This window comes from Aspergillus pseudodeflectus (assembly GCF_044049435.1).
Source record: "Aspergillus pseudodeflectus strain CBS 756.74 chromosome Unknown BJX68scaffold_35, whole genome shotgun sequence".
In the NCBI taxonomy this organism is placed as follows: Eukaryota; Fungi; Ascomycota; class Eurotiomycetes; order Eurotiales; family Aspergillaceae; genus Aspergillus; species Aspergillus pseudodeflectus.
Genome location: NW_027263811.1, coordinates 45,402 through 69,234, shown reverse-complemented (window position 1 = coordinate 69,234; position 23,833 = coordinate 45,402). Strand labels below are relative to the sequence as shown.

Genomic DNA, 23,833 nt, shown 5'->3' with positions numbered 1-23,833 from the left:
CAAGGGCATCCAGCAGCCACTAAGGATTTACAACATTAATCACTGTTGACACATTAAACTATTACTCGGCTAATGCAGCTCAAAGCTCGGCCAACATCCTTCAATATTCAAGAACTAAGCTTAGCGCGGTGTCTAATTCATTCTCAGGACTCAAGAGGTCGACGTCGCTTCCCACTTCTTGGCTTTCACACTTCTCTGCTCTGTGATAGGGCCACACTGCTTTCTCAAAGAACTACTGATCCGAACTACGCCACTACGCAGTATTCCACTGCAACTTCGGCACTCATTTTCAGGGCCTTGCTCTCTCCGGGTCGTAGTCGTCAACTCGCTCAAGACCCATACAATCGGTGTAGGGTAATGCACCTCTACTTTCTAGGTCCATTCACTACAGACAGTGGTGGGAATGGTTCGCACTTGTTCGACATCTTCGGTCCTATTTTCTATCACGAGCTGGCTATGTGGTATCATATCCCAGTCAGGATACCGAGTGCTACCTACGTCTATCCGCAATCGTCACCAGGTGAGCCGGAGTCTTTGGAAAGATATCAGATCTCACTGTGACGATTCATGACACCAGATATAATTCGACCTTTCTGCAGGCCTGGGACTACACAATTTACACCCTTACCAGGTGATGAATAGGATCATCCTGTGATGCGCCTAGTAGCGCCAGGGTTATAGGGGCCAATCACTAAGACTAGATTGGGACTTACTTTACCATGTAGTATGCTCACTAGCATATTTTGAACTCCCTTTGATTCTGGTTATGATGGGATAGTATTCTATTGGTAGAGAGCACTTTTGAAGTGTCATATATATCAACCGCAAATGTTGGCGTAGAACCACAAGTCAGCCACACGTCCATAAAGAGCACAAGCACGTACATTAAAGCTCCACCGTAGTAGTCTGAATTGATAACACAATGGATATAGGATCTAGAATAGTAAAAGCATCGAGTTTCACAGCCTCAGAACAATAGGGAGGCGCTTTGATTATTTAGTAGATATGCGATCAGGTCCATACACCGATTCAAGGCACACTTCTCCCCTCCCCCGTAAACCAATCAAACAGATATTCAGCCTATAGTAATGGACTATACGTCGTATTTCAGACATATGCCAAGTTTTTCAGTCCCTACACTATACTATATACTCCATACACCCCGCACCCCACTAGAGCGGCGCCCCAAGCGGTATAGTAATTTACTGGCAATATAATTGTCGTTGGTGGGGGGTAATACGTACGCAAAAATATGCAAAACGTCAAGCGTGTCTTTTCATTATTATCTCATTTCTACACCACATACTGGTATATACGTGCTTCATATACTAGCCTTGAAGGAATTCATCCAAGAAAACTAATCTTGCTCCGAGGATGCCAAAGCACAAGTCATTCCTCAAGGAGACAAAGTCGAAGAAGAAGGCGGCGCAGCAGCAAGTATGTAGCGCTGCCTATGTTCCCCCTTCTTGCTGAACCTAGGAGTCCTCGTCTCTTTAGTAAAAGAGCGTGTTTTGACGAGCTTTCATCATATAGGCACCGAGAACCGCAGATGAATTCCTAGCTGGTAAGCACCTAAGTTTCCCCGCGACGACTGTGTGCTGATCGGACCAGTCGGTGTCGAACAGGAAGAAGCCGGAGAGAAATGGCGCGCCGGTGACGCAGCCAAGTCACTACGATTCTTTATGCGCGCCATTACTACCTACGATGAGGGACTCCAGAGACATCCAAATGCATTCGACTTGGCATATAATAAGTATGTTGTGCTCGGCATAGACTCTGGATTTTATGGATTGTACATCGGGGTTGCTAACTAGATGTGTAGAGCAAGAGTCCAATATGAGATTACGCAGCATCCGAGGTTAGCTGCCCAGCTATCGGCCCCGCTGGGGGAGATGCTGCGGGTAGCACTGCAATCACATCGGGAGGCGCTGCAGCTCGAGCAAGATAACGCAGATGCTATTTTCAATACAGCGCAGGTCCTCACAAGTCTCGCGGAGCTGGTCACCGATACGAAGCGTCCAGTGGAGGAGCAACTCAACCAAGCAGTCGGATTCCTGCAAGAGGCAATCGAGCTCTTTCAACGGTGTCTGGTCCTCCAGGAGTTGCAATATACCGAGATGCAGGAGGAGATTCGGCAGATGGAGTCCGTTGCGCAAAAGCAAAAGCAGGATGTGCAGGAGCCGCCGGAAGCTGGTGAAAGCAAGGAGTCGGCGGAACAGGAGCAATGGGCCGCTGTTGTCGAACCTGTAACAAAGGATACGCTCGTGGACACTGCTGTCGCGCAGCTGGATGCACTCTCCACACTTTGCAATCTCCTCACGTATGACCCAGGCGTAGGATTGAACTGGGTAGAGGAGTATTCGACCGAGTTGCTTCAGGAAAAGATCACCGCCTATGTCCAGGGCTCGAACCGACTCTATGAGGCGGCTTTGGCCCGAGCAAAGTTCAATTCCGCTCTCAACGAGGTTCTTTACCGAAGCGGTCGAACAGACGTTGAAACATATTATGGTGCCGTGCTGAGTTCATTCGGACCGGACTTGGATATTTCCTCAGATCCAGAAGGCCTGTGCAGCAAAGCTGATGCACTCGTATCATTCAACACAGCCACAACAGAGCAACCGGGAGATCCTTTGAGGGCAGACCTCAAGTGGCAGGCGCTTTCCGCCGCTGTGGATGCTCTGAATAAGGCATCCAAACTTCCCGATGCTGAAAACCTGCCCAAGATTCACCTGGCAAGAGGCGACGTCGAGATGAGCAGATGGAGGCTTGGTTTTACGCCGTGGGAGTATACCATGGCGCAGCAAAATGGCGCAATCCTGCTGCGAAATGCTCAGACGTATTATCGTGGTGCGGCAGCTTTGGCTCGGAGAGACGGAGGTGCCGACGAGGAGCGAGACGGAACATGCAAGGAGGCAATCGCAGCCGCCATTGAAGGCCAAAAGGAAAAGCTTTCTCAGCTCAAGAGCGCAGCACCAAAGGAACTGATGGTTGTCGCCGAGGATGTGGTGGAGGACGGATGGGTCAGCGGGCCTGACATGGAGACCTTGTTACTTTGATATCAAAGCGATCCACTCTCGTAGTATCAAATATCCTCCCTCGCCTTGACCTCCTCGTCCATCTGCAAAGCCTCCTTGCGGAGGTTATTTTCGCACCCATATTGCGTGGCTGCCGCAGCGGCGCCCTCGACATCTCTCACAACTGCTTCTAAACCAGCCAACAACCGCTCAATCTCAGCCCTCTGAACCTGGACCTTTTGCGCCAATTCCACATTCTGCGTCTCTGTAGCCTTTATCTTCCCATCTAAAACCGCCTTTGTCTTTTCGAGCTGCGGCGTCAAATGTGCCCTGAACAGCTCGTCTGGGGGCAATGTATGCGGCCTGCTGACGGTTAATTCTGACAAATTGGAAAGCCAGTCGCACATGGATAAAAGGTAGGATCAACATACGGCACACGCTCCTCCCACTCGGCTTCTACCCCCTCCATCGCATCCCTCTCCGTGCCATTTCTCGCCTGTTCCCTCCTCGCCCTAGCCTCCCCAACCAACCGATCCAACTCATTCAGCTGCCTCAACGCATCCCTCTCGTTCAAAATATCTTCAAACTCTGCCTTGGCGCTCTCCTCCAGCTTCGCATTCAACTGGCGCCATACGCTTTCTAGACTGGCAGGGACATGTTTCGCAGGCGTCGGGAAGCACGCCGCAAAGTTCGCGTACGAGTTTGCGCGCAGTGTGCGGGCGAGTGCCTGGGCGTAGATGTCTTGTAGTCGCGTAACTCGGGGACCAGGGGTTTGGGCGATGGGTGGTTGGGGCGGTGGGGAGGGGGATGCCGCGTCGTGCGGTGGTTCGGCAGACATTGCTGGGACTGGCGACTGTGTTGGTGGTGGTACTTATTGAGTTGCACGTCGTGAGAGTTTCGTATAGGTTTGTGGTGGTGAGTTATGAATTGTATCAAGATCGAGAAGAGGAATGGATCGCGGCGCGCGCTGCTCAGTTTAGGATACGCGTTGGTCACGTGCTTCCATATTGAGAGAAGTATGCAGTAAAACGAGCGTTATAGGAGGTGAATAACAAATATTATGTTTATTATTTATTTTTCGTCAAGATATCATTATTTTTGTACAAGTAGATGCAGACCGACTAAGCAGTCAGCCGCCGAGTGCTTTCATGACCACTCGACGGACGCCGGTGACCAGCACCAGCATGAGCACGCCCAAAAGGACGTTTCCTGAAGTTCTTGTATGCTGTCTTGACAGAGCGCCATGAGATAGACAAGTATATGAGGCTGTTCCAGAACCCCTGCAGTGGAAGGACAAAGCTCGAAGCGTAATTCAGGCCAAAGTTGAGATTGTCCGGGTGGGCGAGGGCATAGACACGGTTTATTGTTGAGGGGACCTATTGCCATTGGTTAGTACTTTCTGTTGAGATGACAAGACTGCAAAGGACATACCCAGGTGACGAGCAGCGCTACGAAAAAGAGCATTGCATACTTTGTATAGGCCCAGGTTGCCGCGTTTACCTCGGATGCTGTTCTGGAATTGCTCCAGTATTGGTCCGACTCTTGCTCTGCGTATTCTTCCGGAATATCGTCACAGCGCATTGGCTCTAACTGGACCTGGCTCGGTGGTGTGATGCCTGCCTGTACATTGACAGAGTAAGGACGATGCGCTGATATAAAGTTTGGGCTTTCCTCGATTGAGAGGCCGGGTGAGTCCAATTGATACGGTACTGCCTCCTCTCTCGTAATTCGAATCTCTGTAACTTTCGAGAACGGGGGATCATGGGGGATGGAAACGTCGATTGTTGCGTCGAGTGCACCCACTTCCTTGAGCTGTCGTCTCCGTCGCCAGACGAGGTTGCCTATGCGTGTATATATCGCCAGAGTCATAAAAATGACAAACCAAACCGGGCCGTAGAAGACGGCGATACGAAGAAAGTCCCAGTCCGGAGCAACCCAGCACCAAAGCTGAAAGAGTAAGAATATGATCAGAGAGTATCGGATAGTGATATACGTACTATAGCCGAGCCGTACACTTTCCCTCGAGATTGGCTTCTTACGAAGAAGTATATAAACGCAGGTATAAAAGGTAGGCCATAGCATAGTGTGACGTACTTCCACTCCAAGCGCCGCAGCTGTTCTGAGCTGTATTTGCGGAAAAAGGTGAGATAGACATTGAATGCCATGGCAAACGTCCATAGAGCGTCGGCGGGCATAAACCTATAAATGTCAGATCTTGATTCAATGATGTCTAGTGTGCTTCTGACTTACCATTGTATTAGAAAGGCCTGAATCTGACACAGATTACTGTTGGTTCCGGCCGCGATACCAGATTGCGAGATTAGAGTAGCCACATTGGCCATGATATTGCCAAAGGACGCATAAAACACCAGTCGATTGATGGGTTTGCGAAAGGATCGTGACGATAGAAAGGAAAGAATGATAATACTAGTCGCAATCAAGGACACAGTGGAGCAGGTGCGCTCCGTGGCCGAAATGGCAGCGAGTTGGCCTGCCGACAGCGACATGGCGACATGACTCGCGAAGCGAGCAAGCCGAAGGCGCAGCGAGCGAGCGAGCTACTAATTAGTAGTGTCGATGTTTTACATCTCGAGCGCAGACGGAAAGGGCAAAAAAAGGAGTCAGGACAGAGGATCACGAAGTAGAGAAAAACTTGCAGCCAAAAGGTGAGAAGAGGGAACGGTTGATCTAGGGTGAGCTGTGAGCTACTGGCGCATATGCAGGAGGAATTCATCGGGTCAATACATCAGATTACCATATTATTATGGATTCTAATTACGAGTCCCGTTTGAGACTCGGACTTGCTCTGGTTCGAATCAAGAGGCCTGGCTGGTTTCAAGCATGCAGCGTTGGACAAGACTAGGCCAATCCCAGCAAACAGCAGGGAGGCCCGAGACTCCTTCACCCATGGGACCGACGACCCAGTGTCCACTGTCCGCGATCTCGGGCTCGCGGAATGCGGGGGATCGCATTGATGGAGAACAAGCGGTCAGCTTTACTTGAAAAAGAGAGAGCTGCTGCTTTCTGTGACCTGTGGCCACTGGCAAGTCTAACCAGAGTACCGTTCCCATACAGTCAGATGAACAAAGAAGGAATAAAACAATCATCCCGTGGCCCGACGGACAAGGCCATGCTGAAGAAAAAAAAGTTCCCAAAAGCGAGCCGGAGTACGGAGAAAGAAAGTGACGGATCAGTTGGAGCGAATCGCCACAGGAGGAATGTTTGTTGAGCTGTTCACTCGGCCTTGGAGAGGAAGGATTCGCTTCCCCGCGCTTCAAACGGAGTAAGCTCCCGGTCGTGTGCCAATCTGGCACTCGAGTCTGGCCACTGATGGCGGGAATTGCCGGACAAATCACTTGTCCGACGGGACGCATTTTTGGGAATGTCGGTTCCCATTCAGTAGATACTAGTTGTCGTGACCTCCAAGAGCATGGACTGTTTGATGCCCCATGCAAGCTGCAAGGTGCATCGTTAGTGTCATTAGATCATCCACATTACCCGCTAGATCAAGATGCACCCATGGCGATCATTGATCCTGGGCTTTCACATTTTTTTTGACTGGGTTACTTTACTCTTGTCCTGTGCGTCTGGAACCATACTTCATTACCCGCCATGTACCTAACGCCGTGCTTTCCATATCTAAAACTAGGCCTTTCGTCATGTCTGAAGTGCAACGTAAACAAAAGAATAAAACTTAGTATGTCTGCTGCGGCGGCATCATTCCTCCATAGCTTCCAGCCATTTGATGTTGCTGTTGCTGTTGCTGCTGTAGTTGTGCCTGTAACTGAGGGAGATCATGGAACCATGGGTGCTGAAGAGCATCGTGAGCGCTGATACGCATCTCGGGCCGTAGTTGAAGCATTCTGTTCAGCAAGTCGAGGCCAAGCGGGTCGATTTGGGGAAGAATGATGCCGAGATCCTGGGTTGCGTATACATGGAAATTGGCCCTGTACTCTGGAAGCTGGGAGATGCCCGGCCATGAGCGCTCAGAGGGCGTCCCCATCAGGCGGAAGATTTTCTGCAGCTGGTCTTCGTTGGTTGTCCCCGGGAATAATGGTCGGCCGGTGTATAGCTCTGCCATGATGCAGCCTGCCGACCAAATATCGATGCTGGTATTGTATGTTCTGCTCCCGAGGAGAACGTCCGGAGCCCGATACCACAGAGTGACGACTTCGTTTGAAAATGTGTTGACAGGAATACCAAAGGCGCGCGCAAGCCCAAAATCTCCCAGTTTCAACTGCCCCTTCTTATTGATCAATAAGTTCTGCGGCTTCAAATCGCGATGCAGCACTCGGTTCTCGTGGCAAAACGCAATGCCATTCATCAGTTGGTGCATAAACGACTTGATGGTCGCCTGGTCTAGTTGTCCCCGGTCACCTCGAGTGTCCATGTACTTTTTTAGATCTTTGTCCATGTATTCGAATACAAGCATGAGCTTGTTTTCTGTGTGAATCACATCGTAGAGGGACACGATGCTCTCGTGTTTCAACTCTTTCATCAATGAAATCTCGCGAATGGCGGTCGAAGGTGTGCCTTCTTCGGAATCGAGGTGGATTTCTTTCAAAGCGACAAGTTCGCCCGTTTGGCGGTTTCGTCCTTTGAAGACCTATGCGATATCAGCACGGTTAGCCAGGGGCTTGAAATAGGACAGGCGTCAACGTACGGTAGCATATGTGCCTTCTCCGAGCTAAAAATCAAGACAGGCAGTCAAATTGAATTCATAGTATAGCGCAAGCCCGGACAAGGACGCAAAACTCACCTTCTCCAACTGCTGGAAAGAGCTGGGCTGCTGCGACTTGTCCATGGTCGGCAAGCGCTGAGACGAAAGTGGGGGAGGGGTAGTCGTGCGATGGGAGCCAAACAGGAATGATTTGGGAGAAACGAGCGTGGCAGCGATATCCAGAAGAGAGGAGGTCGTGCTGTGTTGAAGATGTAAAGTCATGTCAAAATGGCGTCGATTCGGTCATGATTTGGGCCCCGCGGGACTTGCAGAAGATGAAAGCACGGGACATTGGCGCCGAACATCTATCGTCCCGCCCGCCCTTTCAGGTTCTCACAAATTCAGATCATCTTAATCTAGGATAGTATTGTACTATAATTATCTCCCGCCTTCCTGAATTGTCCAATAGTATTTTTCTATCTTCCAACGGCAGAGGTCTTTCTACAAGCATATTCTATGTTTATGCTGATGCAACGCGAAAAACAAACTCAATGCGATATACTCGATAGTTGAGACGCCACGTACGGCAGGATAGAATCCGAGTGAAGGCTGCAGCGGATATATCGATATCCCGTATCACCCCCTCTGTCCGTCTCCTTTAAAAGGACGGATTCATTCCTGACTCCCCCCAGGTTGATGATACCGATGGGCATCCCTCGCTTGTAAGCTCTTTCCACCAGTCTCCAGGCGGAATATGTGGCTAGCGACGTTCCCATTATGAGGAGCCGTCCGGCATCATCAATCGCTTCTTCTGCAGCTGACTTGATCGGTGAGTCAATGTTTTCCCCAAACATGATGACTGCGGGCTTCAAGATCCCCGCGGTAGACGTGGGCAACCAAGCGCCGTCCTTTTCAACGTCGACTTTAGTGGGCGTTCCATCTAGCAGTCGGGGCGGCTTCTCAAGACAGGTCGGGCATGAAGGGTAGCGGAACGTGTTATACGGGGCCTCTGGTAGCTCAACATCCCCGTCTGGGTTGAGCTTCAAACCCCTACGCTGCTGCTCCTCCGGGTTGTCCGTGTCGAGAGCCCCAATGTCCACCATCTTGGCCAGGAACTCCGCCCAAGGCGGGTTGAGTTTCTCGAGCGTCTTTTGATACACGGCTCGTGAAAACTGATTCCGGCAGCTCAGACAGACAACCGACCGCAAATATCCATGTAACTCGATGCTTGGAATCTCAGGATGAGCCTTTGGATGAAATGAGTCGACGTTTTGAGTGATCACAGAGCTTATGTATCCCTTTGCGCCGAGATCCCGAACAGCCCAGTGCGTCGAGTTTGGCTTCGCCTTTAGAAGCCCGGGCCAACCGACAAAACTTCGAGCCCAGTATCTCTTCCGCGACTCATGCCTTGTTGCGAATTCGTGAAAATAGATCGGCCGGTAGGTCTTATTCCTGATGTAGGTCCCGTTTTCACCGCGGTAATCCGCCAGTCCAGATGCAACCGAAATTCCAGCACCGGTCAGTAGAACCGTCTGGGAGTGCCGACCGACATCAACGCCGCGCAAGTAGGGGGACGGTGGGGCGGTAAGGAAGTTGAGAAAGGCATTGATTGCCCCGGACACCGAGCTCACGGACGGAGGTACAATAATCGGTGGAGGCAAAGGGCCGGTGAAGGGGATTCGAATTGCTGAAACCGTCATCGATGAAGCATGATTGAACTAGAAGGATGTCAAGAGGCGAGCCTGAAAAGGCTCAATTGACGGCGTGTTTTTCGAGGTCATTTCATCATGTCGCTTGCTCAACGTCAGAGCTGAGTCAAGAATCACATGATTTTGATTCACTATAGATGCGGCCCAGGAAATCTGAGAGCTCCCCACAGTCAAGGAAACGGGAGATTAATGATTGATTAGCAAGGGTTAAGAGTGCTATAGCTTGAAATTGTATTCATTGCTTCGGAAAACCCCAAACTTGTTCAACTCGTAAGAGTTGATTGTGCCAGGTGCGAAATCGATGTCGGAAATTTATACTATTGGCCCAAATAGCATTGCATGCATCGTCTCTCCAAAGTATACCAAGTAAGCCATGTGCCATGACATACTATAGAAGTAGCCCAAAGTTTGTATCTTTTCTCTGGGACAAAAGTCAAAGTTCGGTAGCCAGCTACAATTATGCCATTATGCCACTGTTTCAGCTAACGTAATAGCAAAGCATAAGAATGGTCCGGACTTACGTCATGAGCCCTAAATGGGTCAAAATAAGAGACTTTCAACCCCGGATCTTTCCCTTTGTCCCCTCCAGTGAAGATCAATCCCGCCGTCAATTGGGGTTTCAGTTCTCCACGCTGCTATTCCGGACATGTTTCCTCCTCAGAATGTGAATATCGACCTGGAGGCTTTGAGTGGGATATGTGGGTGCGTACAAAACAACCCCCAAGCGCCTGCAACTTGGGACGTTCGCTGATCTTTCTCCAGTTCAATCTCAATCGCCTGCTGGGTCGTCGTATTCTCTCCCCAGATAATTGAAAATTTTCGTCGCGGTTCGGCCGATGGCCTCTCCCTTCTCTTCCTCGTTGTTTGGCTTGCAGGCGATGTCTTCAATATCCTCGGTGCCGTCCTACAGGGTGTGCTTCCCACGATGATCATACTCGCCATTTACTACACGCTCGCGGATATAGTACTATTAGGGCAATGCTTCTACTACAGAGGGTTCACTTTGAAAGACGAGGCCACATCCGCTTCTACACCAGAAGACCCCGAGGAGGTTGAGACAGCATCTCCCGTCATATCAAGAAAGCCAACAGAGCACACCTCACTGCTCTCCGCGCATGATACCCACCACAACTACCACTCAAATACCGGCCCTTCCAACGGAAACGGACCTCCGCTTCTCTCACACGGTCATCGTCGACACTCGGCAACCTCGTTTCTCCATTCCTCCGTCGATGGAACCCATCTGTCCCCCGCAACCCCTTTCATAGAACCCATAAAGCCTTCCCGCCAAACAAAAACGATTTCGACTATACGCACCGTCTTGCTCAACCTTTCCGCCGTCGCCCTCGTCTGCGCTGCAGGAATCGTAGGCTGGTACGTCAGCCGCTCAGCGCCAACAAAGCACAAAAAGCACCCCGATCACTCTCCCAACGACACCGCGCTTGCTTTTGACACTCTGGGACAAGTGTTTGGGTATCTATGTGCCGTTTTATATCTCGGGTCTCGCCTTCCTCAGATCCTACTCAACTACAAGCGAAAGTCTACAGAGGGCGTATCGCTGCTGTTCTTTCTCTTTGCGTGCATCGGAAATCTAACCTATGTACTGTCTATCCTCGCATTCTCACCTGTGTGCGAAGGTGGACGCCAATGCCGTGGCGACGACATTGGTAGGGTGTACGGCAGATATATTCTCGTTAACCTCTCCTGGCTGATTGGGAGTTTCGGGACGTTGTTTTTGGATATGTGCATTTTTATCCAGTTTTTCTTGTATCAAGATAACAACGGGGCTTCGACCTTGGTCGTGTCATGAGCAGTTTCTGACTTTGGATAATTTCGCACAATTTCCTCACTAGAGGACGCAGCACAAGGTTACTGGCGTTATGGGATACATTTTTGATGCAGTTGGTTTACTTTTCTGGCGAAAACATTACTACTTGGAAACCAACACAAGAACAGAAGCTAGAACGACCTAGAATGCCTCGAAGCAGCTTTTTTCTTCTTCTTTTTACTGGTTGGGGGGGGAGGGAGGGCGTTGGGAACTACTAGTAAACTGCAGAGTGACACTGAAACTTGGAGAGAGATAATCGATCCGGTCAAGAGGAGAGACAAACACCCGCTCCAGCGCTGCGCGCAATTCTTTCAAAAACTCAAATCAACCCAACATAGAATGCTAAAACTCGCTCTTCTCAAACATTGAATGCTTGACTTTTGACAGACGCCCTTGCTCAGTCACTGCTGGACTGATATTCCTGCACTTTGCCCTTTCCAACCTCACCCCAGTTCGTACTGAGCGAGGTACCATTACTCTCGGTAAAACTCTTGATCATAGCGCGCCGAGTGTCATCATCTGCGCCGGCGTAGAGTTTCTTGAAGAAGCCGTCGACGGGGTCGCCGCCAAAGTCCGAGTCAACGGAACCCTCGTTGTCGGAATCATCCGCGGCCTCGGCCTTTTCATCTTTGTGGTCATGGTCATGGTCATGGCCATGGTCGTGGCCGTGATCGTGTGAGTGCGAAAGAGCTTTTGCTTTCTTGGTTTTAGGTTTCTTGGCTGTGAGTGACGAGGCGAGTTTGTCCCAGTCTTTGGCGCCGTGGCGGGAGGATGTTGGGTAGGAGGGGGCTGATTGAGCGGTGGGGGCAGGGGCGGGGGCAGTGGTGGTTGATGTGGTAGTGGAAGTGTTGATGCTTTGTGATGAGGATTCTAGAGAGCCCCATTTCTGACCGGGGGTTTTCTTCTTCAAAACGAGTTCGATCTTTGTTCCGAATGTGGTGATTTTGGAAGTGGATTCGTCGATGGCGGCGTAGAGGGGGTCGAGGGTGAAGTCGTATCCTGATCCTGATGGTAAGGGGAACTGTACGGATACCTAGGTTACTCGTTAGTTGGGCTTCAACGTCAATCAGGACGGGAGCACGGATACCGAGTCACTCTTAATCTCAGCGTCCACGCTGTCTTTGGCTATGCCTTTAGCATAGAGTGTTACGACAACATAGTCATTCGACTGATACCACTCGTGTCGGATCTTCTCTGGCGCCTGCACAGCAGGGGCAGAAGGAGGGGCTTTATCACCCTTATCCGCCTCGGCAATTGCTTCAGCCTTGTTCCCCGCACCAGCAGCAGCAGCAGCAGCAGCACCCTGTCCCTTCTCATTGCCAGTAGCCTTCCCAGCCTTGAGCGCCTCGAGCTGTTTCTTCAACTCCTTCTCCGTCGGCACCTTGACACCGACGGGAAACTCCTCAATTGTGACCTTTGCCTTCTCGACCCCCTCCTCCAGCCCCGCCAGCTTGCCCTTGATCTTAACCAGCCAAATCGGCAACTCCATAGAAAGACTTTTCGCAGGCCCCGACGACTTCGCCCCGCCCATCACATCCTTCACTTTGTCTGCCGCAGCATCATTTTCATTTTCCGCACTCTTAATAACCTTCTCCTCGAGCAACCCAAACAAGAACCCCGCATCACCGTACCGCCCCAGTTGGTACAACGCCACAGCCCTCCTCAATTGCGCGGAAAGGATAAGGTCGCGCTTCGCACGCTCCCGCGCAAGAGTCAACGCGATCTCGGCGTCAGATAGGGAAGCGTGGTAGTTTGGGCCGCCGTCGGCAGGCTTGAGGCGGTTGTATGCGGTGGAGCGTTTGATATAGTAGATTGGTGCACGGGGGAGCTCGACGAGGGCTCGTGTGTAGTGCTGGAGGGCGGTTACAAAGTCGGACTTGGCAAGGGCGGCGTCGCCTTCGGATGCGGCGTTCATTTTTTATTTCTTTTTTGTTTTTGTTTTTTTTTGGTGTCTGGTGTAAATCTGGGGTGGGGGTGATTGCGACTTTGGAGGTCTGAAGATCCACGTGGATGTTTCGGAGGTGAGAAGACGTAGGAGAATTGAATCAGTAGAGCAGAGTGCAAAGTATAGAGATTTATATAGATTAGGAAGGGCATGAGGTTAGGAAATCTTCCTTTGTGTTTGTTGGCGCAACAATTCGATGACTTTCTCCGAGACCCTGCGGGGAAGCGCTTATGTCATCCATGCTTCTTTGTTCCTAGCTCAATAACCAGAGAGGGTAGGTGACAATAACCATGAGAGGCCGACCCCACTGTTTCTGGGGCATTTCTTTGATAAGATCGTGTATTGATTAGGTATATTACATGTTATCTCATTATAATACATGGCTGGACCAGGCTTGTGTGCCCGGCTATTATTATCCATCCATAGACAGGCCCGAAATGCATACGAGTACAAAGAAACCGCCAGTCTATAGCAGCTCTTCATTTCCAAACTTCTTGGCGTAGAGACCGAGAGCGCGAATGGGCCAGTAGAACTTGTAATTAGGGTATGAGATCATGCTATTTCCGGTCAGATTCATGTGGAGGTTCAAATCGAACACTGGGCGACTTACCAAGACTGGTTAAACACGCCCTCAATGGCCTCCTGCAACCATTCGCCGTTGGGTTGCTGCCGGGACATCATGAGTTTCATCGCTCTCTCGAGAGGCTCTTTGTGTGGATACTTTGCCTCCATCAGGGCAATACATGCCCACGCTGTTTGGCATACTTGTGACTTCTCGTGCTGAACATACTCATGTCTTTCGCTGCTGAGGTACGATTCTCCCCAGCCGCCGTCTTCTTTTTGTTTTTCGATAAGGAATTCGCAGGCCCGACGAGAGTATGAGCTCGTCTCATACGTCTCTCCAATGCTCCCAAGACTCTCAAGGGCGAACAAGGCGGCGTAAGTGAAGCAAATGCCCCATGACCCATACCAGCTACCATCGGGTCTTTGCACACGCTTGATGTATTGCACGGCTCTTTCCTTTGCTGCTCTGATTTCGTCGGCGCGGTATTTGGGATAGTATTTACTAAACAGTGATAGCGCCGTGACCGATGCAGTGGTGCATTCGGGATAGTCGTAGCCAATCATGATGCCACCAAACACCTCGGCGGCATTGAGCCATTCGATCTTTGGAGAGCCACGCGTAGTCTCATACTCGGTAAAACCACCAGAAGGGTTTTGCATGAGAAGCAAGCAGTCGACACTGTCCTTGAGGCGTTCTTCCGAGATCAAGGCTGGGAAATCGTGCATCTCTTGAAGTTGGATTGCTGACCGTAGCCCCTCGGCGGTGCAGTCACTAACGGTATATCCTTGGGTCTTGTTGCTAAAAGGCCATGCGCCCTTTCGATGCTGGCGATAACACTTTTCCTGGTCAGGGACATTTTCCCGGAGCTGGTGGTTATCAAGGAACTCCAGAGCTTTGGTGAGCATTGGACGCCATTTGGGGTCATCTGCAAACCCAGCCACAACAATGGCTTGGGTGATAAAAGCAGTGTCCCAGACCTGAACACCGTTGGTGCCATTCATCAGCATGCCCTCGTCCTTTATCCACATGTAGTCATGCAAGCGCTCCTGATGACGTCGAAATGAGTAGCTATCTGGCCCATCATGGATATAGCATGCAATCATGTTCATAGGGTTGCTGACTGGACCAAGGCCGGCGTAATCAGTATTTTCATCTTCCATACGGATCAGCTCCCACGTCCAATCTTCTGCGCGCTTGACAACAGCCGAAATTCGAAGAATGGGGTTCCAGATGTTGACAAGCAGCGAGTTAATGGTGTTCAAAACCCACGTCTTGGGATAGTAGTTGTCGGCTTTGTGGATGGAGTTTCGATGGCTTGCAAAGTTGATCGAGTCATACGGTTGAGTGTACAGCTCCTGTCTTAACTGCTTTGTGAGGGGATCAAGAGGATGGGTGAACTTTTTGGACCAAAGGTAAGACATGGGCAAAAACACCTGCCGCATATGAATCCACCAGCGCCATGGGGCAAAGGGGACCCAGTCAGGGAGGAGCCTGTCGATGTTAGTATTAGTCAACAAAGGCACAGGGCTGCTAGCAACACGAACCATATCTCCGGAGGCACGGGGTTGACACAGTCCCAATCCATGACACCCAGAACGCTGAGCCAGAACTTGGCCCAGTGTGGCCCGTAGATAGCTCCGCCAAAGCTATGCAAGAGTCCGCGGGCCTTGATCATCCTGGGGTCTTCCTCGCTGACGCCAAGAATGCGAAGCACAACATAATTCATGCTAGTCCCGAAAACAGAGCTATGAGCCTCAATATGCAAGCCCCAGCCACCATCTTCTGGATGCTGTCGAGCAAAGAGGTACCTTCTGATTTCAGTCGCATACTCTGGTGGAATTGGGGTATTGGTGACATAATAAGTAATGATTAGACCTGGGAGCAAAAACATTGGACCTCCATACTCGCACGCCCAGTTCCCTGGGGGTAACTGTAGCTTGGAGAAGAATTCCAGACCATTCTCCGCGCATTGCATTGGGGTCTTTGCCTTGGGCAGCTCTGGAAGACCCTGGATAGAGTTTAGACTCGGTGGCGGAATTGAGCAGCGGGAAAAAGGCGTACCGTAGGAAGACCTAAAAAGTACTTGTCTGCGATTGATTGAGGCCATTCTTTAACTTGTTCGTCAGATTCAAGGTAGTGCCATGTCTGGCGGCCGTCGTCGTCCAGCAATCGCCATCTTGAATAGTCCGTTTTAAAGTCGTTGTTAGCGTCAGGGGTAAGGTGGCCCTGAGCTTCCGTCCTCCAAGGAGCGATGTGGCCTTGAGGCATTGTCTGTGATCTGGGTGGGTAAGACCAATTGGCCTGAGTGATGAACGGGACCAGACAATTGTTTCAGGGCTTAATGCGCAATTGGCAGGATGTCGACAGAAATTGAGGAATCTAGGATCGAAAGATCATCTGGGGAACTATTGACGGGCTTAGTCAGTCGTTGCCTGGAAATCCCATGTGGTGCCTGAGGATGGCCAGACCGATCTATACAGTACAAACATAATGTCATTTCATTGATGTTTCGTGTTAGATCTCAAATGTGGCTTTTCAACTGTTGTAGATTATCTTAGTCGGAAATGGTAGTCGGGCTGGCGAGCATGTCTAGCACGACTTGCAAATGCACCACCATCCCACAAAGCCGAGTTACCAAAGTCTATAGAGCGTAGAGATAAGACAACTGAAGGATATCTCAAGGATGTTGAATCAAGCTACCCTCCAAGTAAATAATCAATATCATCAGTATTACCTGCAGCAAAGTTCGATCTGGCGGGCTGTTGTGTCCAATGCCACGGGTGGAGTTTTAGAAGCGCTACATAATCTCAGACATTGAGGAATGGATCTACCATCTTCCCCTCCTCTGATATTATCCAACTCATTGACCCGCAAGCCAAACCATGGACACCTCAGTGAGCCATAACTATCATACGGCTTCCCAGTCTTCATCTCTGAATGCTCGACCCGAGAGCCCCCGAGCCGCCGTCCGTCAATACATCGAAGAAACAATCGCAGCATTGTTTGAGCAAGTCTGCATCCCCGACGGCAAAGGCAAACCGAAGATTACAATCAAGCGAAGACACGCTGCTGCCATGAACTTATACCGCGTCAATATGTCAACTGGTGCTCTTGAAAGTGACAATGCAGAAACGAAAGTCACATATACATGGCCTGGGAAAGACGCCTATGAAGCTTGGAGATTCAGTAACCATCCTATCTGTTGCAGCACAGCGACGTAGTCTTTCTAAATATCTTACAGGCATAACTTTGCGTGTCCTCACGGCAATAGCCGAGGCATTCGACTCCGGCGTGGTTGTCTCCAAAAGGTCAGCTACTAGACGACGCATAACAGACTTGTCCTGTGTCGCTGATACTGTACGCTGCAGGGATATATACTACAGTGATCCGGCGGCTTTTGAATCCCAACAGGTTGTCGATACGCTTGTTGATGATCTTGCTTTTACGATTGGGGTGAGCCGCTTTGACTTGAATGTGGTACTAGTTCATTTTCTCCCACGATTTTATGCTGTAGTTCGCTGACGCTGTATAATTAGGAGGCAGCTGCCAAAGGCCTTGTGACGGGGTTCTATCAAGTGACAACCACAACAGGCGAGCGAATTGATGCACGGTTGTTGACGAACGTAGGTAGAGCTTGCAAATCAACTAAGCTGGCGGGAGCTGACCTGATTGTGTCTAGGACTGTCTCATACCGAGAGTGCAAGATATATCTAGGCTGGATATCTCAGACGTTGACTGGGTCCTCATCCTTGAGAAAGAGGTATGCTCTCCTTCCACTAACTTTCTTACTTCATACATATTCAACGTATCCAACAGGCTGTCTTTCGCAGACTCACATGGAGCAACTTTCACATCCGCGCCAGAGCAGGAATGGGTCTCATAGTCACCGTAATCCTCACACCTCCAGACAAGCCCGAAATGCAACATACTGACAACCCATCAGGGAAAAGGCTACCCAGACCTTGGAACCCGCGCCTTTGTCCGCAAGATCTACGACTCATTCCCTTCATCACGATCTCACAGGCCCCCACCCATCTATGCGCTAGTCGACAGCGACCCAGACGGCATAGCCATAATGTCAACGTACAAATACGGGTCAATGGCGCAACCGCGCGAGAACAGCAGCTTGGTCGTTCCCTCTCTGCGCTGGTTAGGGCTGCGGACCACCGATGTTGTGGTGGACGGTGAGGAGGCCCTCAATGGCGACGATCTGATGCCTTTGACGCTGAGGGACCGGAAGAAGATTGTTGCTATGCTGTCGAGGAACCCGGTTTTGGCTGTTGATGGACCAGAGCCAGAGTGGAGGGTTGAGTTGCAGAGGATGATGATGTTGAATATCAAAGCTGAAACTGAGATTCGATATGGAAGGGATGGAGGGCTTGAGGGGTGGATTGATGGGGAAATGGGACGGCGAGCTGGCATATAGCTTTCCTGCGTGCGAAATAAGTCGTATTTCACTCTAAACTGCATGGAGTCATGAATAGTTCTATCTAGTCTGCATGTCTCCCAAACGTTGAACCTGAAAATGAAAGAGAGAGAACATGACCTTAACGCCCACAAACCGCCCGAAACGCAATGCATGAAAGGGGAATATATCGTAGCGGGTGCTATGCATGGACTGAGCAGCGCAGCAATCGAAACCCAATAGTATATACAAAGTGGGGGAAAAAATCAAGAGGAACGGCCTTACAGTCCCAGTCCCTTCCGGACCTCCTCCCTGACTTTCTTTTCATACTCGGCCCGTCTTTCTCTCCACATCTTTGCGGCCTCCACATTGGCAGGGCTCTCGTCATTCGGCTCGGCAAGCATACTCATGACCGAGATAAGAATCTTCTCCACACTCTGGATAGGCGACCACCGTTCTGAAGCATGCTCATAATGATTTGGGTCATCACCAGGCGGGTGAAGGATAGAAATGCACACTGTTCCATTGGGGTAGACTGGTCGACCAAGATTAGCCACTTTCTATCTCATACCAGGGAGAAACAACAAAGAACCTACCGTTCGGATGCCAAACCCCGCCCCCAACAAACTTCATCGTCGGCGGCGAGAGCGGATAATCTTTGGGGAACTTCAATTCCGCAGCGAAGACCCCGCCTTCGTAAGGAGTACCCTCGGGACCCTGGATCAATGCCTCCCAGTGGAACATGTCATCCTCGGAAACGGGACCGGCCGTGATGCCGTCAGGTGGGTTTTCTGAGAGTGTCTTGTATTCGCGGAAGAGACGGTTTTGGGTCATGGAAGACATGGTGGATGCAGGTGTAGTGTGTTTATGTTGTTCGGGGCTTCGAAAACCGGGCAAATAGATGACAGAGTACAAAGGCAATGGCTTTCGATTGAGATTGTGCTGATGCGGAGACGATGTGGGCGGGGAAGGAGAGCGTAACCCGGTGGGAGGGAAGTGGTCTTGTGGGTGAAAAAGAAGAGGAAACAACGGCCGCGAAAGGAGGAAGTCTTATAATGAGGTACAGCAGTGGATCAAGAGAAGATCGGAGAAAATCCTGTGGCAATGGCGAACGAGAGATGAGGGGAGGAAGAACCACTGATCTCTTTGGTTGTTGCCACTGCCTCTGAGGCCAATCTGGTCATGGTGCCTTTATGCCTCAGGCATTAATTGAACTGAACCAATCTCTACCAACAAAAATATCCTCCTATTTTATATGTTTATATCATGCCTCGTAAAGATAAGGTAGAGTTGACTCTACTAACTATAGTACATTGTATTAGGAATTGCCCCAAAGCGCTGGCCAATGCCTAGAAGAAATCATAGTCGTCCCCACCATCGTCTCCATCATCGTCTGCCCAAGGATCTTCAGGCGGATGCTCGTCCTTTTGTTCTGGAGCCCAAGGATCTCCGTATGGAGTTGTCTGATCCTGACTTGGTGCGTTTCGATCCGCCGGCGGCTGTTGATCTGGTGGACCGGCTTGCTGTTGGCTCTCGCCCCTACTTCTAGACAAAGCATCATAACCTGCGATTGTACCGGCGCCAGCTGCACCCGCAGCGGCACCCTCAGCTAGCCCCCCGGCAGCGCCGGCTCGCCCAACGGTCCCGGCCGCGGCCTCCCCTACAGCTCCAGCTTCGCCGGCGGCGGCAGCACCGCCAGCGGCGCCACCAGCTGCGAGGTCCCCACCAAAACCGGGGAACCACATCGGAAAGAATCCTATTCCGCCGGAGCCGCTGTGTCGACTGAAGTAGTCAAAGTCAATGCTGACAGCAGTCGCAAGCATAACGGCACGCTGATCAAGGGACATGCCGGTAATCGCAGTACCCTGGTCCGGGGCTTCTACAGCCTTGAGGGCTGCAGAGTCCATTCGCAGAGCATAGACGCCGGTATCTGTAAAGATCTCGCGAGCGAAGCCAACAAAATCGCGATTAACGGAGCCAATTAGACGGCTGTCAGCCGAGCGCAAAGAGAAATCCCAGGACAAGAAAGGCTCGTCGACATAAGCAAACTGACTGAACTCGCCAAAGTCGCGATCGCCTTCTGCAGTATGAGCTATTTGCATCTGCTGGGCGTTCGATAAGCCGGTTTGCTCAAGTGGTATCTTTCGCGTCCCCATCTCGGTTGCTTGGTTTGGTGAATGGTGGTATGTGAAAAGATTATATTTTCGTCGCAATGGTGCCCACTGCTGTTGTGCTTCGCCGATGACGCGCATCTGATCGAGTCCGAGTGGCGAGATTCGAGCATGAGACGCATCTGTAGCCTGGGTAAGAGAACCAGGGATATTTGTTTGGAGACCTGTCGATGAGGAGTAGGAGTTGCTGGCAGGATCAAGAGGATCGTACACTTTGATCCGGGAATTGATCCACGAGAATGGACGGTGAAACTTTGTAAGTCAGATTGGTCGCACTACTGAGGACTAGAGCAAGGCTTACCCTAAGGACTTCATTCTCATGCCTATCAAAGACATGCGTCACAAAGCTTCGATGTGTCCGGAACCACTGTCGCGCCATCATGTTCGCCATGCCCTTTTCTTGTTCTGCCATATATCCAACATGGTTTCCTGCTGCATCCAGTATGACGTACTTGTTCGCTTGCTCGAAGCCACTGTGTACTAAATCAGCGATTGACCTAGTAACCACACGAAAAATAGATACTGCTCACATCATCACATTCATTAGCTCCAGCTGGCGCTGTATAACCAGGCCTGAGTTCGCGAGAATCCCTGTTGCGGGGTGGGACTCTTTGAGCACACCATGCGGATCTTCAGGGATATAGACGGGGGATAAAAGGGTGTTCTGGGACGGATCATAGTCCGTGACCGGGTCGCCGGTGTTCCCTACTGGTTTATCCTGAGGAGTCGCTTCTCTTCTGATCGGTGGTGGTCTTCGAATGGAGTTCCGGGGACCGCGAGGATTGGCGCGTCCCCGGAAAGAGCTGGCAAAAGCTCGAGGCGGTTGAAACCAGCGCGCTGCTGGAACTCGTATCCTCGTGCTCCACATACCAAGAAGAAGATACTGGAGGCCAATAAGGAGTGGAAAAGTGTGGAAAACTATGAAAGAATGTGATGGTCTGATAGTGAGAGGATGAAGCCCTCTTGAGCCGCGGGAACTTGTAGTGGCGAAGGCGGCGGAATTAAGCGGGGATAAGAAGCAGAGAAACCACCAGAAGACAAACAACCGAAAACTGGCTACAGATGATTACAAGTGGCGGGCTGCTGTCGTGCGCAATCTACTTATATTGCTTCGATAGGCGATCTATGAGGCGACATTCAGCAATTCCTAATCGATTCATGACCGCTTCGCGCGTAGAACAACCATGAACCTTGAAACAACCCCTACACAGCCAGACGAAGACACAACCGTTTTTAAACATATGAATCCTTATAGAAGCCCTTTCCGAGCTAACTCAACCTTCCGCGCAGCTTCTCCGGGCTTATACCCCCCTCGCGAAACACAGACAGCGCTGCCTTCACCGAGCTCGAACTTTTCCTCGACATTTGGATGTGGGCAGGGACAGTGGTGCGAAAAGTGAACACATGCAAGCGTATCGGGGCATAAATATTTATCGCATCGAGCTACAAAAGAAAAGATTAGCTGCACTCTCTGACAATGGTAGAGATGTGAAGTAGAGGATATCGAAGAGTGGTCGTACCTCCTTCCCACATGCTCTGGTAGCGTGAACTATCGCTAGGGACGTTCTGCTGCGACGCTTGTTGGCGCTCCTGGCCACCACCAAACATGTGGTCAAAGAATTGAAACTGAGCGTGCGCAACTGACACCAGGAGGAGGAGAGCTCCTAGATATCGAACCACGCTGGATAGCATTGTCGGAATTAGATGGGCTGTGGCTACTCGTGACGGAGTTCAGAGTATCCAAGTAATGACCACTGCCAGCATTCCACAAATAGACGCGATAGGGTAGCTATAATACAAAAGGGTAGGAAATGGAAATTGGAGTATGCTTTGAGATGACACCTTCGCAAGACTACCCACGGTGCACGTGACAAATGCCAAGCCTCCCGTCCCCGAGAAAAAAGTCGCTCCGAACCCAGCTTCATCTGGACCTCCGGAGTTGAGATTGACCAGATCATCACGCCACGATGCTTCAACCCCGGCTCCTAACGCCCCTCCGGGCTCTGGGAGCAGCGATTACCCGCTCAAGCACCTCGATAACCCGTCTCGTTCCTCAACAATCACAAACGCAGTATCTCCTGACCCGGACAACCTCCGCACTCCGACCAGCACAATCATCATCTGTTCTCTCCAACCCGCTCCTCTCCTTCTCCCAAGTCCGACACGCCTCTCACTCCGCCCAAGGAGCCGCAAATAAACACTCCCGCGACCCGGCTGGAAAGCGTCTCGGTGCGAAGCGAACAGGCGGAGAATACGTGGTGCCTGGCTGCATTATCTTCCGCCAGCGCGGCACGAAATGGTTCCCTGGTGAGAATTGCGCCATGGGTCGCGATCATACCATCTACGCCGCTGAAGCCGGATATGTGCGGTACTACCTTGACCCGGCGCGTCACCCGGATAGAAAGTACATTGGAGTTGTCTTTGAGAAGGACGGAAAGCTGCCCACGCCTCAGAATGCGCCGACACGCCGCAAGTTGAACCGCATTGCCGTGCCGAGATTACCGGATGCTGGAGTTGAGGGACAGTCGGATCTGACGGTTCTTGTGAGCGAGGAGACAGGTTCGATGGTTGGTAGTGCTCCGGCTGTCAATGCTCAGGAAGGGAAACAGTTACGCCCTGGGTACATGTGGCGTGAAGCCAACTGGTCAATTGGACGTGCTGCTGAGAAGGCAGGGATCACTGCTGCGCCGTATGACCGGAATGATCGGTGGTTGGCGTGGAGAAAGAGACAGGCCAAGGTCCAGCGGGCTATCCAGATGAAGAGCTTGAAGAACAAGAAGAAGGCGTCGAAGAAGGCTAAGAAATGATTTGGTTGTTTTGGGATTGGTGTTCTTGTACAATAGTCAATAAACTCGACATTTTTTCTATGACTCTCATCAACTTTCCCCATTGACTACGAGCAGGCATGAGGCGACTTTGGCAACTTGCTTTCCGGAGTGCGCAAGAAAGGGACGCCAAGAGCTAAAATCCTCTAGTTCTCAAGAGAGACTTCTTCCACGATTCAGAAACTTGGAATTCTTAGTCGAGGAATGGATAAAGCAGGAAGCTTGGCTGTTGCTGCTGTTGTCGGATGGGTATATGGTTGTGGGGGGTTTGGGTCTGTGCTTTCGGCATTAGTCGTTTCCTACTTTATTCTATACGCGAACCCCTCCTACTCTGATATGACCTTGCGCAGCTGGATCTATCTGTCAGATGATTCCCCCAACCTTTTATACTGGGCACACCATCAATTCGTCCGTGCAATGCTTCCGCCTCGTTTTGCCCTGTTTAGGGCTTCGGCACTCCGTCTACGAGAACAAGCCTGGCGATAAGTGAGGACGGCCGCGAGGATAGAGGCTTCGCTGGCGAAGAGAAGTTAGCTCTTGGTCACCGAGACCTAGAGTTCGGTACATAGAACGAGAGCTGGGCTTTGATATTAAGATGGTCATTTGAGGCGCAAGTGAATGGTAGTATCTTTCATATGTGATTTTAGACGAACATAGGCGTGCTGATAACCATAGCATTTTTCTCATCCGAGACACTAGTCAAGGTCTCAT

At 50.8% G+C, this 23,833-nt stretch overlaps 15 protein-coding genes across 15 annotated transcripts; 5 read left to right on the top strand and 10 right to left on the bottom strand.

Moving 5' to 3' along the window:
- The first annotated feature begins 1,261 nt into the window (after window positions 1-1,261).
- On the top strand, window positions 1,262-3,222 carry BJX68DRAFT_129910 (uncharacterized protein). The gene is made up of 4 exons (XM_071036290.1): window positions 1,262-1,437; window positions 1,534-1,564; window positions 1,612-1,753; window positions 1,823-3,222. Exons 1-4 carry the CDS (start codon window positions 1,375-1,377, stop codon window positions 3,054-3,056), a joined length of 1,470 nt encoding a protein of 489 aa, XP_070896802.1. The 5' UTR covers window positions 1,262-1,374; the 3' UTR covers window positions 3,057-3,222.
- Window positions 3,083-3,852, bottom strand: BJX68DRAFT_268973 (PMF1/NNF1 family protein; the record flags this gene model as incomplete). The annotated part of the gene is made up of 2 exons (XM_071046229.1): window positions 3,083-3,377; window positions 3,446-3,852. The coding sequence occupies 2 exons, from the start codon at window positions 3,850-3,852 to the stop codon at window positions 3,083-3,085; spliced, it is 702 nt and encodes a 233-aa protein (XP_070896801.1).
- Window positions 3,853-4,067: 215 nt separating this feature from the next.
- BJX68DRAFT_241554 (putative cAMP receptor-like protein) lies at window positions 4,068-5,633 on the bottom strand. Its single transcript, XM_071040865.1, has 4 exons — window positions 5,265-5,633; window positions 5,012-5,213; window positions 4,446-4,961; window positions 4,068-4,390 (listed from the first exon to the last, which is right to left on the bottom strand). Exons 1-4 carry the CDS (start codon window positions 5,519-5,521, stop codon window positions 4,136-4,138), a joined length of 1,230 nt encoding a protein of 409 aa, XP_070896800.1. The 5' UTR covers window positions 5,522-5,633; the 3' UTR covers window positions 4,068-4,135.
- A 14-nt stretch (window positions 5,634-5,647) lies between these two features.
- BJX68DRAFT_129884 (uncharacterized protein) lies at window positions 5,648-6,548 on the bottom strand. The gene is made up of 2 exons (XM_071036288.1): window positions 5,760-6,548; window positions 5,648-5,702 (listed from the first exon to the last, which is right to left on the bottom strand). The coding sequence occupies exon 1, from the start codon at window positions 6,386-6,388 to the stop codon at window positions 5,831-5,833; it is 558 nt and encodes a 185-aa protein (XP_070896799.1). The 5' UTR covers window positions 6,389-6,548; the 3' UTR covers window positions 5,648-5,702; window positions 5,760-5,830.
- Window positions 6,549-8,056, bottom strand: BJX68DRAFT_129887 (cyclin-dependent serine/threonine-protein kinase phoA). Its single transcript, XM_071036289.1, has 3 exons — window positions 7,774-8,056; window positions 7,678-7,701; window positions 6,549-7,620 (listed from the first exon to the last, which is right to left on the bottom strand). Exons 1-3 carry the CDS (start codon window positions 7,954-7,956, stop codon window positions 6,709-6,711), a joined length of 1,119 nt encoding a protein of 372 aa, XP_070896798.1. The 5' UTR covers window positions 7,957-8,056; the 3' UTR covers window positions 6,549-6,708.
- Window positions 8,057-8,095: 39 nt separating this feature from the next.
- Window positions 8,096-9,505, bottom strand: BJX68DRAFT_241550 (putative SIR2 family histone deacetylase). The gene has a single exon (XM_071040864.1). The coding sequence runs from the start codon at window positions 9,372-9,374 to the stop codon at window positions 8,223-8,225; it is 1,152 nt and encodes a 383-aa protein (XP_070896797.1). The 5' UTR covers window positions 9,375-9,505; the 3' UTR covers window positions 8,096-8,222.
- A 389-nt stretch (window positions 9,506-9,894) lies between these two features.
- BJX68DRAFT_241549 (PQ-loop repeat-containing protein) lies at window positions 9,895-11,370 on the top strand. The gene is made up of 2 exons (XM_071040863.1): window positions 9,895-10,085; window positions 10,146-11,370. The coding sequence occupies exons 1-2, from the start codon at window positions 10,030-10,032 to the stop codon at window positions 11,191-11,193; spliced, it is 1,104 nt and encodes a 367-aa protein (XP_070896796.1). The 5' UTR covers window positions 9,895-10,029; the 3' UTR covers window positions 11,194-11,370.
- Window positions 11,371-11,377: 7 nt separating this feature from the next.
- On the bottom strand, window positions 11,378-13,326 carry BJX68DRAFT_129859 (co-chaperone SGT1). Its single transcript, XM_071036287.1, has 2 exons — window positions 12,299-13,326; window positions 11,378-12,244 (listed from the first exon to the last, which is right to left on the bottom strand). The coding sequence occupies exons 1-2, from the start codon at window positions 13,124-13,126 to the stop codon at window positions 11,609-11,611; spliced, it is 1,464 nt and encodes a 487-aa protein (XP_070896795.1). The 5' UTR covers window positions 13,127-13,326; the 3' UTR covers window positions 11,378-11,608.
- A 165-nt stretch (window positions 13,327-13,491) lies between these two features.
- On the bottom strand, window positions 13,492-16,086 carry BJX68DRAFT_241546 (terpene cyclase/mutase family protein). The gene is made up of 4 exons (XM_071040862.1): window positions 15,783-16,086; window positions 15,266-15,729; window positions 13,767-15,212; window positions 13,492-13,713 (listed from the first exon to the last, which is right to left on the bottom strand). Exons 1-4 carry the CDS (start codon window positions 15,987-15,989, stop codon window positions 13,623-13,625), a joined length of 2,208 nt encoding a protein of 735 aa, XP_070896794.1. The 5' UTR covers window positions 15,990-16,086; the 3' UTR covers window positions 13,492-13,622.
- A 517-nt stretch (window positions 16,087-16,603) lies between these two features.
- Window positions 16,604-18,147, top strand: BJX68DRAFT_268966 (putative meiosis-specific topoisomerase Spo11; the record flags this gene model as incomplete). Its single annotated transcript, XM_071046228.1, has 7 exons — window positions 16,604-16,907; window positions 16,963-17,029; window positions 17,090-17,198; window positions 17,258-17,344; window positions 17,401-17,481; window positions 17,538-17,609; window positions 17,665-18,147. 7 exons carry the CDS (start codon window positions 16,604-16,606, stop codon window positions 18,145-18,147), a joined length of 1,203 nt encoding a protein of 400 aa, XP_070896793.1.
- Window positions 18,148-18,151: 4 nt separating this feature from the next.
- BJX68DRAFT_241543 (E2 ubiquitin-conjugating protein UBC7) lies at window positions 18,152-19,247 on the bottom strand. The gene is made up of 2 exons (XM_071040861.1): window positions 18,723-19,247; window positions 18,152-18,661 (listed from the first exon to the last, which is right to left on the bottom strand). Exons 1-2 carry the CDS (start codon window positions 18,967-18,969, stop codon window positions 18,408-18,410), a joined length of 501 nt encoding a protein of 166 aa, XP_070896792.1. The 5' UTR covers window positions 18,970-19,247; the 3' UTR covers window positions 18,152-18,407.
- On the bottom strand, window positions 19,248-21,254 carry BJX68DRAFT_241541 (scramblase family protein). The gene is made up of 3 exons (XM_071040860.1): window positions 20,828-21,254; window positions 20,599-20,770; window positions 19,248-20,549 (listed from the first exon to the last, which is right to left on the bottom strand). Exons 1-3 carry the CDS (start codon window positions 21,163-21,165, stop codon window positions 19,476-19,478), a joined length of 1,584 nt encoding a protein of 527 aa, XP_070896791.1. The 5' UTR covers window positions 21,166-21,254; the 3' UTR covers window positions 19,248-19,475.
- Window positions 21,255-21,353: 99 nt separating this feature from the next.
- Window positions 21,354-22,107, bottom strand: lcl2. Its single transcript, XM_071040859.1, has 2 exons — window positions 21,818-22,107; window positions 21,354-21,740 (listed from the first exon to the last, which is right to left on the bottom strand). Exons 1-2 carry the CDS (start codon window positions 21,987-21,989, stop codon window positions 21,547-21,549), a joined length of 366 nt encoding a protein of 121 aa, XP_070896790.1. The 5' UTR covers window positions 21,990-22,107; the 3' UTR covers window positions 21,354-21,546.
- A 123-nt stretch (window positions 22,108-22,230) lies between these two features.
- Window positions 22,231-23,215, top strand: BJX68DRAFT_129796 (mitochondrial 54S ribosomal protein bL27m). Its single transcript, XM_071036285.1, has one exon. The coding sequence runs from the start codon at window positions 22,265-22,267 to the stop codon at window positions 23,102-23,104; it is 840 nt and encodes a 279-aa protein (XP_070896789.1). The 5' UTR covers window positions 22,231-22,264; the 3' UTR covers window positions 23,105-23,215.
- BJX68DRAFT_129797 (uncharacterized protein) lies at window positions 23,216-23,692 on the top strand. Its single transcript, XM_071036286.1, has one exon. The coding sequence runs from the start codon at window positions 23,327-23,329 to the stop codon at window positions 23,606-23,608; it is 282 nt and encodes a 93-aa protein (XP_070896788.1). The 5' UTR covers window positions 23,216-23,326; the 3' UTR covers window positions 23,609-23,692.
- Window positions 23,693-23,833: the final 141 nt, after the last annotated feature.

Coding starts and splice junctions, on each gene's coding strand:
- BJX68DRAFT_129796 (XM_071036285.1), top strand. CDS start 22,265: ATGCTTCAACCCCGGCTCCTAACGCCCCTCCGGGCTCTGGGAGCAGCG.
- BJX68DRAFT_129797 (XM_071036286.1), top strand. CDS start 23,327: ATGGATAAAGCAGGAAGCTTGGCTGTTGCTGCTGTTGTCGGATGGGTA.
- BJX68DRAFT_129884 (XM_071036288.1), bottom strand. CDS start 6,388: ATGCGTCCCGTCGGACAAGTGATTTGTCCGGCAATTCCCGCCATCAGT.
- BJX68DRAFT_241546 (XM_071040862.1), bottom strand. CDS start 15,989: ATGCCTCAAGGCCACATCGCTCCTTGGAGGACGGAAGCTCAGGGCCAC. Junction 15,730..15,782: donor ACTTTTTAGGTCTTCCTACG/GTACGCCTTTTT, acceptor AACTCTATCCAG/GGTCTTCCAGAGCTGCCCAA. Junction 13,714..13,766: donor GGCGTGTTTAACCAGTCTTG/GTAAGTCGCCCA, acceptor GACCGGAAATAG/CATGATCTCATACCCTAATT.
- lcl2 (XM_071040859.1), bottom strand. CDS start 21,989: ATGCTATCCAGCGTGGTTCGATATCTAGGAGCTCTCCTCCTCCTGGTG. Junction 21,741..21,817: donor CCAGAGCATGTGGGAAGGAG/GTACGACCACTC, acceptor TTTCTTTTGTAG/CTCGATGCGATAAATATTTA.
- BJX68DRAFT_241543 (XM_071040861.1), bottom strand. CDS start 18,969: ATGTCTTCCATGACCCAAAACCGTCTCTTCCGCGAATACAAGACACTC. Junction 18,662..18,722: donor CGGGGTTTGGCATCCGAACG/GTAGGTTCTTTG, acceptor TTGGTCGACCAG/TCTACCCCAATGGAACAGTG.
- BJX68DRAFT_241550 (XM_071040864.1), bottom strand. CDS start 9,374: ATGACGGTTTCAGCAATTCGAATCCCCTTCACCGGCCCTTTGCCTCCA.
- BJX68DRAFT_241549 (XM_071040863.1), top strand. CDS start 10,030: ATGTTTCCTCCTCAGAATGTGAATATCGACCTGGAGGCTTTGAGTGGG. Junction 10,086..10,145: donor GCTTTGAGTGGGATATGTGG/GTGCGTACAAAA, acceptor ATCTTTCTCCAG/TTCAATCTCAATCGCCTGCT.
- BJX68DRAFT_241541 (XM_071040860.1), bottom strand. CDS start 21,165: ATGTGGAGCACGAGGATACGAGTTCCAGCAGCGCGCTGGTTTCAACCG. Junction 20,771..20,827: donor GAGCTAATGAATGTGATGAT/GTGAGCAGTATC, acceptor TTTAGTACACAG/TGGCTTCGAGCAAGCGAACA. Junction 20,550..20,598: donor ATGAGAATGAAGTCCTTAGG/GTAAGCCTTGCT, acceptor TGACTTACAAAG/TTTCACCGTCCATTCTCGTG.
- BJX68DRAFT_241554 (XM_071040865.1), bottom strand. CDS start 5,521: ATGTCGCTGTCGGCAGGCCAACTCGCTGCCATTTCGGCCACGGAGCGC. Junction 5,214..5,264: donor CAGGCCTTTCTAATACAATG/GTAAGTCAGAAG, acceptor TGACATTTATAG/GTTTATGCCCGCCGACGCTC. Junction 4,391..4,445: donor TAGCGCTGCTCGTCACCTGG/GTATGTCCTTTG, acceptor CAATGGCAATAG/GTCCCCTCAACAATAAACCG.
- BJX68DRAFT_129910 (XM_071036290.1), top strand. CDS start 1,375: ATGCCAAAGCACAAGTCATTCCTCAAGGAGACAAAGTCGAAGAAGAAG. Junction 1,438..1,533: donor AGAAGGCGGCGCAGCAGCAA/GTATGTAGCGCT, acceptor TTCATCATATAG/GCACCGAGAACCGCAGATGA. Junction 1,754..1,822: donor TTCGACTTGGCATATAATAA/GTATGTTGTGCT, acceptor CTAGATGTGTAG/AGCAAGAGTCCAATATGAGA.
- BJX68DRAFT_129887 (XM_071036289.1), bottom strand. CDS start 7,956: ATGACTTTACATCTTCAACACAGCACGACCTCCTCTCTTCTGGATATC. Junction 7,702..7,773: donor CTTTCCAGCAGTTGGAGAAG/GTGAGTTTTGCG, acceptor CTTGATTTTTAG/CTCGGAGAAGGCACATATGC. Junction 7,621..7,677: donor GAGAAGGCACATATGCTACC/GTACGTTGACGC, acceptor GATATCGCATAG/GTCTTCAAAGGACGAAACCG.
- BJX68DRAFT_129859 (XM_071036287.1), bottom strand. CDS start 13,126: ATGAACGCCGCATCCGAAGGCGACGCCGCCCTTGCCAAGTCCGACTTT. Junction 12,245..12,298: donor CTGAGATTAAGAGTGACTCG/GTATCCGTGCTC, acceptor CGAGTAACCTAG/GTATCCGTACAGTTCCCCTT.